This window comes from Accipiter gentilis, chromosome 3 (genome assembly GCF_929443795.1).
Source record: "Accipiter gentilis chromosome 3, bAccGen1.1, whole genome shotgun sequence".
Classification (NCBI taxonomy): domain Eukaryota; kingdom Metazoa; phylum Chordata; class Aves; order Accipitriformes; family Accipitridae; genus Astur; species Astur gentilis.
Window position 1 is genome coordinate 28,193,056 of NC_064882.1, and position 10,567 is coordinate 28,203,622.

Genomic DNA, 10,567 nt, shown 5'->3' on the forward strand with positions numbered 1-10,567 from the left:
AATGCTGTAATCTTTTCCCAGCCTGTTTATAATCCTAACAGTCAGTAGTCCAGTAACAGAAGAGGGTGGATCTAAAAAAGTACCAGAGGGGATGTGTGTGTGTGTGTGTGTGTGTGTGTGTGTGTGCATGCATATGTGTAGGTGTGTATGTGCAAGCATGCTTTGCTTTTCTGAACTGCCTCCTGTGCCCCTGCAGTAAATCTTGTTCAGCCTGAACAGGACTCTGTGTGCTGGGTGCTCCTGACGGAGAGTTAGAAGAGCTTCCTTGCACAACTGCCTCTCTTGTGTTCCTCCCCGACGATTTCATTCAGAAATGTATTTGTTTACTGAAAGAATGGGCAGATAGTTACAAACCCACCCTCCTCCTCGTCAAAGCTAACCTGTGGATACTGAAGAATGGAAACAGTTGATGCTAGCTTCCTCGGGAATGGTACCAATATTACTGCTTTCCTGTGCGATATCATCTTGGAAAATGACACTTTTTTCTGTGTGGATGATCCACCTTATCCTTCTAAAGGTATGTATAGAAAAAATAGATTTTTTTCAGGCAGTTTCACTTCTAGCTGGAAGTAGAGCTGCTATGGAAAGAAACAGTTACACAAGGCTTTTTCTGTGAGGGAGTGCAAAATCAACTGCTTGCTGATAAGTTAGGATGAGAAACAGGCAGGAAAGAATTTAGTATGTGCTGGTTTTCCAGGTTAAAATTTCAACTAGAACAAAATTTGGATATAATGGAAAACCAAAACAGTAGCACTATTGGGCACAAAATGTAAACAGCTGTGCTAAGGACTTGGAGAAACATGATTTTTACTCTTTGAGCAGTTCAAGAACAATGGAGTTATCTGATCTGATACTGTGTATGAAAGTGATTAAATATGAAATTATAGCACTCTGAGGCTGGAAAAAATATCCATGTATTAAAATCTTTCTAATTGCCGTATCGTTTCTTACTTCTGCATAAAGGAGGAACTCCCGTGGCGAGTGAATGGTTCACACCAGGTAGTGTGAGCCGAAGGTGCATTTAAGAAGTCATGTTTGGCTCTCCAAATGTACATTGTATTGCACGTATGGTATTTTAATGTTATGCAGTTCAGGTAGATCAGAATAAGTTTAAGAATTTCAGCACTTCCACTGATTTTGCATTGGTGTAAAGACATAAACCTTAGTCAAAGTGAATACAGAAAGGCTTTTAACTTTTGATTAAAGGATGAAACACGTAACACCAGTCTATGAGCTGTATGCTGCATAACTGATTTTTCCTTGTGACAATTTTCAGATTTCCATCAGATAATTCGGATTCTGCTGTATTGTTTGATATTTCTGCTCAGTGTTTTGGGGAACATGCTGGTAATTACAGTGCTGATAAGAAACAAGCGGATGAGAACAGTCACCAACACGTTCCTGCTGTCACTAGCAGTCAGCGACCTGATGCTCTGCCTTTTCTGCATGCCATTCACCCTCATTCCCAACCTGCTGAAAGATTTTATTTTTGGTAGTGCTGTTTGCAAAACTGCCACTTATTTCATGGGTAAGTGTTGGAAGTTTATACTTATTTTGAAGACTGACTAATGAAATAGGTGAGCAGGCCATTAAAGACCAGTAAAAAGCCGATTGTTTCCATCTGCCATTGAACAGTTACCAAAATCACAAAGAAACAGCCTTGTCATGCAAATCTTCGTGCTTCTGGTTTCCTCAGTCCGATCCAGCAAAACACAGAGGCACTCAATTTGAACGACATACAGAAGTGTTTTGCTGAATCAGGTTAAGTGAGAAGTATGTTGCACGATCAAGCTTTGAGGAGGAACCTGGCACATGCGCTTGCTTACCCATCACTGGCAGAGTTAGTAGCAGTGTTCAGATCAACCATCGCAAATGACGGGGTTGTACAGTACTCACCAAAGGCAGATTTTGCCCACAGATTTTTGGTAGCAGTGATACATGAAAAAAAATAGGCCAAAGTAGGTGTCATCTGCTGGAGCTGGAAGGTAGAGCAAGCCCTTTTTGAGAACAGACCAGGCGTGATCAGAGCTCACCAGAAGACCACAGAATACAGACACAGGTTTTAGAGGCTGACTTTAAGAAGCTTCACTTCTATGTGCCTTGCCGTACCTCCTCTGGCTGTGGGGCCAGGAGTTTCAAAATGCCTGGATTACGTATCCCTGTGTAAGTGATTTTTGTCTCACTTCCAATACTTCCTGTGTGTTTGCTTGTTTAGTTAAAAAAAAAAAAAAAAAGAAAAAAAAAAGGAGAACATTATGTAAAGTTTTTGCTACCTTGGAAGACCTGTGGTTAATTACAGAAACCTTAGGTCCCCTTTCAACCCGTGCCCTTGAGAACTTTGATGTAATGTGAAAGTACACACCTAAAGCGTGCGAATGGGAAATCAACATCTTTTTGTAGATAAAACCAATAAAACTAAAGGCCATGTTTAAACAATTATAATGAATTGCTGCCATAAATACCATAAACCATTACTGAAGCGTTGTCATCTTTCTTTTATTTCAAACTGTGTAAATTACTTTATAAAAAAAAATCCAGTGAAATATTTTTTAACATGGAGTTTTTCATTATGAAGGTGTTTTATTTTAAGAGTTGGAATGTGGATATTTCCCATTAGCAGTTCATGTTACCACAGGTTTCAACTGACAAACAGACACTGACAGCCATTGCATCACCTATGCTCAATTTTTCATTTTAAGATGTAGGAAGACTTATTTTAAATTACAGATAATTTGTGTAAAGCAAACAAAAGATATTGGTGTTTTATATTTTGACCCACATTAGAACATTCACAAAGACTATTAAATGAAAGCTCATTCACTGAAAGAAAAATTTGTGACAAAGTTAAGAAGAAATATTTATAATCTTGCAGTGATAAACTGGGACACCTCAGTGACAGAAATACAGACCACTGCATTTTATTTTATAATATATGAACAGGAGAAATTAAGGGCACTTGAAAGGCAAAGATTCTCCTTCATGACTTCATTTCTCCCGCTTTGTAACTCCATTAGCATCTAATTAAAAAAGTGATAACATATTTAATTCTCTTGAATGAGAAAATCAGATCACCAGTCAAGCAGGACACTTAAAAAAATTAAAACAATAGAAGAGGGACTATGAACTTCTGTATTAAGAGAGTAATTAATAGCATAATCCCACTGATTTCAAATGCTCGTTTGAATTTCAATGCAATTAGTGGAGTGGATAAACCACAGTAGCAAAGAGAAGAATTAGGAGGAAAAGCATCTTCTTTCCCTGCTATCAGAATGTCATGGTTTGACAGAACGAATCTTTTCTCTTGGACTTCTGGAGTTAGAGAAGCGCAGAGCAGCAACATCAGTCTGGAGACCCAGACCCATCGCCCACACATTCTTTGCTGACTTAATCAGTATAATATTTATAAATATTTTAGCTTATAAATAGGTTGCTATATTTTTAATTTTCTATATGCATACAGAAAGTTAGCAAGACTATTTGAAAATAACATGAACCTTTAAAACAAGAGAATAACCTTTTTCTTAATTTTATATATATAGGTGTCTCTGTAAGTGTATCGACATTCAACCTGGTTGCCATATCTCTGGAGAGATACAGTGCCATTTGCAAACCTCTGCAGTCCAGGGTCTGGCAGACAAAATCTCATGCCTTGAAAGTGATTGCTGCTACCTGGTGTGTTTCCTTTACTATCATGTCACCATACCCAATTTACAGCAAACTGGTACCTTTTACCAAGTATAACAACACCACTGCGAATATGTGTCGGCTCCTTTGGCCAAGTGATGTCATTCAGCAATCTTGGTAAGACATAACTGACTGTTGGCAAATGCGTAATTATCTGGTGGAAAACAGGATTTCATGGTAGCATTAAGCCTATTGAAAATCAAGTATTAACCTTCAGCAAACATTTACACTTCTATCATGCTTATTTAAGAAGTAAAAAAAAAAAAGAAAAAAATCATTTTAAGCTGCTTACATTTTGACACTTGTATGACTTTCCCCTTGTCTTAGGAATGACACCCAACATGGCAGTGATTCTCACATTGTGGTCTGCTAAGCCCTTACTGTCGCTGTAAGGAAAGCATCTGTCACTCTTCAAGTAGGAATGCTTCTTTCACTAATTTATACATAAACTTAAATCTTTTCAGAGAAATCCTTGATTCTTTGAGAAACGCAGACACATACAAGTCCCCCACCGTGTGCTGCCTTGCCTGTTAATTTGTTTGTCTGAAGGTCATCCGAAGCAGAGAACTTGGAGAGGCTGCAAATGCCCTTCTTGAGAACTGAACCCTTTTGGTCACTTGTAGAGAATAGGGGCAGAGAGGTGAGGGGACAGACAGTGCTCCAAGTCCTACACGTCCAGGCAGAGTAAGTAAATAGTAGCACTATCAACCAGCAATATTACTTAGACGTTGTGTCCTTGCACAATGACTAGATGCTTCAACTGGCACTGAGATGTTAAGAATTTTGGGGATACTGAAGGTCGGTCAGAACTGGGAACAAGCTTAAAGTATGCGCTTCAGTATGGTGTATCCACAAACATAGTGAATTTGTATTAATGCTTTCGGTAGTCTCGGGTATTTGGCAGTATGAGTACAGATAAGGAGGGAGGGCCCAGGGTGAAATTCTCTTCTCCATGGTGTCGTTGCAGATTCCCAGGTGCGTTAGCGAGTTTGCACCGAAGTCCCAGGGAGCAGAAGAGACGTAGGCTCGTGAATGCATTTAAACAGAATGATTTCCCCAACTTGTAATCACATTAGTGAAGCTGCCTAGGAGAGTAACAGACGTGCAGCCAAGTAAAAGCTGTTTCCTTTAGCAAAGGGGTTGCCGGCCCTGGGATCCCTCCCCGGGGGCTCTGCGTAGCCCGAGGGATGAAAGCCCGGGCCGTGGCTTCTCTGTCCCTGCCCACGTGTGCCACAACCCTCGGCCAGTCAGGTCTCACTGAAGTAGTGACTGCCAGTACCCGGGGCTCCTCTGACAATCAGCAGCTCCTCGTTTGGCTTCTGCAAGGCAATTTTTACATCACGCAAAGCTACAGGGCGTCCGACGCTCATCTGGTCGCAGCAGGGAGCCCCACTCGTGGGCAGAGAGACCTTCCTCCCCCTCTCACCCCCACAGGAGCGCCCGTCTCCTCTGGGCCTCCAGAGCTTGGGCGACGGGTGTTTTGCAGCCACAACAGCCTTGTTCCCGCTCTACTTTTCTAGGAGAAGAAGGAGGAGAAGAGGTGGGAAGCTTCTAATTTCCAGAGGCGTCAAAATGATGCTTTGGATTAGCACGAGAAAATTTCAGAAAAATCTTGAAATCCTGCCCTGTTCATCCCCATCCCCCAGTTCTCACCTAAAGGAGTTTTTTCTGGTTTTGTGCTGTTCCCTGGTCTCAGTTTGTCTTTTGATTCTTTAGGTACACTTTCCTGCTACTCATACTCTTTCTTATACCTGGGATTGTAATGATGGTTGCGTATGGCCTAATTTCTTTGGAACTCTACAGAGGAATAAAATTTGATGCCAGCCAGAGAAAATCTTCACGAGGTAACAATAGATTTAGGTTTGGCTATTTTTTAAATTAGAGTTGAAGATACGAGCACTCATGTTGAGGCTACTAAAAGCAAGATTTTTCTATTTGCAAAAATGATCATTACAGTCAGTTATGTTCGTGAACCTGCCAGATGCACTTGTTGACTGAAGTTATTCCGTTATTCACTAGCAAATAATGCCTCACCTATGGCTTGTTTGCAAAGACTCTGGGGGAAGTATGTTAAATTTCTAATTTGTTTATTACAGAAATACCAATATTTTTTTTTCTGGCCATGGATGAGGACCACTTCCATTGATAAACACTACAATAAAAATTGTCAAATTAAGACATAAGCATATAATTTTGAAAACTCTCTTCAGCGAATACTTGAGCAAACAGTGTTCTTACATCTTTTGCATCAATTTGTATAGAGTTAAGACGTGAGGGTATTGGGAGATGGTGGACACAGAGCAGCTGATACACGGCTGACTCAGAAGTAGGCCCATGCTTTCTTTGCAGCAGTTGTTCAGCCATGAATTATGTTATTTATTTAGACTCAGACTCCATTCTTCATATTTTATTTTGAATCACTATTCAGAGATATTTTGCCACCTATTTAAGCACTGATTTCTACGTACAGAAAGAAAAATAAGTACCTGCAGCGCCAAATATGAGGATGGAGATGGATGCTACCTCAACAAAACCAAAAGAAAAAGGAAAATGCCGTTGCATCAGCTCTCTGCTACTAGCCATAGCAAAATAGAGAGGGTGAGAAGCAGCAGCTCTTCTGCCAACTTAATGGCCAAGAAACTTGTCATCCGCATGTTGATGGTGATAGTGATTTTGTTTTTCCTTTGCTGGACTCCCATCTTCAGTGTCAATGCCTGGCGTGCGTTTGACACCACTTCGGCAGACCAGCGTCTCTCAGGGGCTCCTATCTCCTTTATCCACTTGCTGTCCTACACTTCTGCCTGCGTGAACCCTATCATATACTGCTTTATGAACAAGCGTTTCCGCATGGGTTTTCTAGCCACTTTCACCTGCTGTGCAAAGCAAAAGCCCCCTGTAATACGGGGAGAAGTTGGTGATGAAGAGGAGGGGAAGACAACAAGGGCTTCACTCTCCAAATGTTCTTACACACACATGAATGCATCTGCACCCCCCTGAGCTGTGTCAGAAGAGGCAATAAGTGGCCTACAGAAATTCCAGTATCTATCATCTGGTCTTGGAAAGTGACCGCGGCATCAGCTGAACATGATTTAGTTCTGAGGTAATGAAACACTTCAGCTGACAGTAAACGTAGCGAGAACTTTATGGGAAATGGATGCTATCGCTGTCTGAGCTTATATCACTTTCCCTTCAAAAGTACAAAGGAGGAAGAAGGCTCTTTGAAGATAAGGGACTTTATAAAAAGCCTTAGAAGATGCTCTGTTTGTCATAAATTCTCCTGTAAAAATTGGTGTCCTGTGCATCAACAGTTTCACTCAGTTTTTGGCTGCATTTCTGAGTTATCTCTTAAAATTTCCAAGATGCTAATAGATTCTCCTTGAACACGAACACACGTATTGCAGTCTTCACTTCAATATCTATGCCTCATAATCAAAATCTTTGAGTTACATTTGTCATATTTTTTCACATTATTTTAGCTGAGCTAATACATGGTGAGATCATTTTGGTGTCACAGTCAATTAAAAGAAGAATTTTGGGGTGGGGAGAATAGGCTTGTCCATGTGAAAATAATGCTTCGAAGTAAAATAATTTTTTTTTTTAATAAAATGAAAATAAATATTGGTGGCTTTGTGGATGGAATGCGTTATTCACTTAGGCAATAACCTAAATTATAACATAATTTAATGTATTTTTGTTTTAAATAAATCCCATACAAGAAGCACAAAGAAGTGGCTTTCTTCTGTGCAGCTGCAAGCACCCATGCATGCAAGAGGCAGGGTCTTAGATGAGCCCCAAAGGCTCATGTGGAAATTGTCACACTGGGAAGCACAGGGATAAACCCTTGGGATAAAGGCAAAGGGGTTATTTTACAAAAGACACAGGACAGAATTATCATGTGGTACTGGCCACATGGAAATAGAAGCCATTAAAGGCAGAAAGAGCAGACACAATGAGCAAAAGCTGAAAGACTTTGTCAGAAAACATAGTTTTTCTAAACATAGCGACAACTATTTTCTCCAGCTACACATATTTGTAAACAGACTCAATGTAGAAAACCCCAAAACTTTGAATGATGTAATTATTGGTGTTCTACTGAGCAAGAAATCCCGTCTCTTTCCTGTGCCGTGCACAGGTGAGCATGGGTGTTCAGGTCATGCCCTTTGCTCTGTGGAGCTCGGCAGGAGAAGTTATACCATTTATTTTATTTTGTTTTGTGAAAATATCCTGTTGGAGATCTTCTAGCTGAATCAATATAATTTAAAAAACTTGTTATTAGGCAGAGATTAAATTTGAGCACAGCGTGGAATGTAGATGTGGATATTAAATATAACTTCTCTCAGGGTTCTTAATGAGGAAAATCTGATCTCTTTACAGAATGATTTTAAATTGGAAAAACAGTTTTAGTTCCAGGCACCCAGATCCATGTTCTGCACTCAGTTATTGCCTGAAATGGTTTACCCATATAACTTAGCCCACAACTTTGGCTATCGGTTTTTTTGGATCCAGCTTGTCCACAGACAGGAAATTAAAAAAAATTCTAAACACTATTTATGCACAATCCATAGAAACAATGTTTTGCCCGCCTCGTTAATAAAGTAGCACTGTTCCTGGAATGGTGCTGAGACTGCTGACATCGATCTGACCTTTTGCAAATACCCACTGAATTAAATTATGGGATTTAATTCATTACTTCACTTCAGGATGCAGGATGACACCCTCTACAAACCTCTGTGTTGAAACTGAAAAACTTAGCTGCTTTTAGGTTTATGTGGAACAGTGAGAGCAGAAATAGTATTTGTGAAATATTTCATACCATTTGAAAGCCTGGCTTTATTATAAGACGTAGTTTAAAAATTGTTGTTTAAGTAAAAGAATAAAAATCATATTTTAAAAATATACTGGATGTGAATATTGCTGACTATGCACTGTATAGCGAGACAGCCTACTTCACAGCTCTGTATGCACTTTAAAAGGCAAATTCCTTTTTGTAGCTGTAGATTCGGAAGTACCTTTAGAGCCCACATAACTGTAACGTGCACCGTTCACCTGCTCCCGCTGATTCAGTCCGAGGACAGTGGTTTCAGATGAAAGGCAAAATCTGTTTTCAACAATGCCTTAATCAGATCACAGCCCCCCGTGGCCTTCAGTACCTGTGGCTGAATGGAGCAGAGTCTCTGACCGATTCCCCACTCGTAACTATCAGGGAGCACAATTCAGAGGTGATGAAGTGAGGGAGGCAGGAGAAGAAGATCCTGATGGAGTGGGAGTCGGGCAACAATCAGGGAAGGGTTAGAAATGTGCCAGAATAGGACACGTTTCCTTTTGTCCAAGGCTGGTCTCTGCATGTGCCACTCTTCCCCTCCACTACCACCTACGCACCTTTTTTCTTTTTAAACCAGCACATTAACTCTTTGACCAAGCTCCCAAAGTCATGAGCCTTAAGCCAAATTCCAGCAAGGAGTAGGAATTAAGTTTCTAAAAGGCAATATTGCAATCCAGTCATTTTGTCGCCTTCTGCCCTGGTCTCCTAGCACAGGAAATGTCAGCCTTTCTGCAACCTGCATGCATCTTAATGCCATTTTCACTGATCTGTGTGTTGCAGAAGTCATTCCTGGCTCCGAATGTTGCCCTTTCATTGCTAAAAAGAGTCATGGAATCCTCCCAGCACCTTTCATTCAGATACTGCTGTCAGTAGAAACCTATCTTCAATAATAAATGTGAGTGGAATAAACGTATCAAAATAAAAAAGCCCATGAAGTCTCCTTATTTTAACATTAGTTTACAGGGGTTGGGGGGAGAAATCCTATCCTAAAAGTCTGCTTCTACAATGGGCAGTACCTAAAGGCAAACTGTTTCCCACATGTAGCAGACAAACGGCAAACCAATAAATTTCAGGTGTATAATGCTCATAAATCTCTGAGGTCTTTCTCTTCCTCCCCTTTTTCCCCTGACTCCTGGGTTTTTTTCTCCCTTTGTCTTTCTCTTATCTCTTTCACCTGCATGTCACCACCTTTTCTTCTTCTGTACCCTTCCCAGCCCCTAGGTTACTCGCCTCCCAACAATTACTAGATTATTTTCTTTTTCCTCTATGACAGGTTTCTTTTCCCTCCCAGATTTACTTTCCCAGAAAGCGCTCTCATCTTCATTTCCCCCTATCACCTCCGGTCGACAGACTCCTGAAACACCTTGCTCCAAGCAATATATCCTGCCCGCAACACAGCAGTTCTGCGGTCACCTCTTACAACCCTTCATCTGAGTTCACACATCATCTCTCTTGAACACCGGCTCCTGGGGTGCTCAAACGAGCGGTATATACTAGTTCATAAAACAAACCCATAGCAGTAAATAAAGTCCAAGTCCTCCTTTGCTACTTCCGTCATTATTACTTGCAACCTCTATTATTAGGGCACACTTTAAGACAGATGCCTAACGTACTGCTAAGTACAGCATTTGGGGGTGGGTGGGTGTGTGTGTGTGTCAAACCAAGGATATATTTTGCTGTTGCCAAGGCAAAATACAGGTGCTCTGCATGAAAAGCAACCACTAAAGGGTTTACACCGCCCTTACCCGAGTTGTGGCCTCTTTTCTGATGCTGCCAAGCCCTTCTTGGCAAGGTGGTGAGGCTGTCCGGGGTCCCGCCTGCTCCTCCATCCCCTCCTGCTCCTCCTGCCTCCGAGCCCAAGGATGGTGCAACCCACGTTCACACATCGTGGCTCGTCGTGACGCTTTTTGGACGATGCTAAAATAATACAGTAGAACACAGAGATATTGCAGCCAAAGCATAGCAAATAAACACACACTCACGCAGTTCCTAACAGCACTTGGCAGGGTTTCCCTTAAGAGCAGCACTTGTTCAAAACACAGGCACGACCGTACTGGGGCA

At 41.1% G+C, this 10,567-nt stretch overlaps 1 protein-coding gene across 1 annotated transcript; it reads left to right on the top strand.

Moving 5' to 3' along the window:
- The first annotated feature begins 396 nt into the window (after window positions 1-396).
- CCKAR (cholecystokinin A receptor) lies at window positions 397-6,681 on the top strand. Its single transcript, XM_049795510.1, has 5 exons — window positions 397-517; window positions 1,277-1,528; window positions 3,540-3,801; window positions 5,401-5,528; window positions 6,155-6,681. Exons 1-5 carry the CDS (start codon window positions 397-399, stop codon window positions 6,679-6,681), a joined length of 1,290 nt encoding a protein of 429 aa, XP_049651467.1.
- Window positions 6,682-10,567: the final 3,886 nt, after the last annotated feature.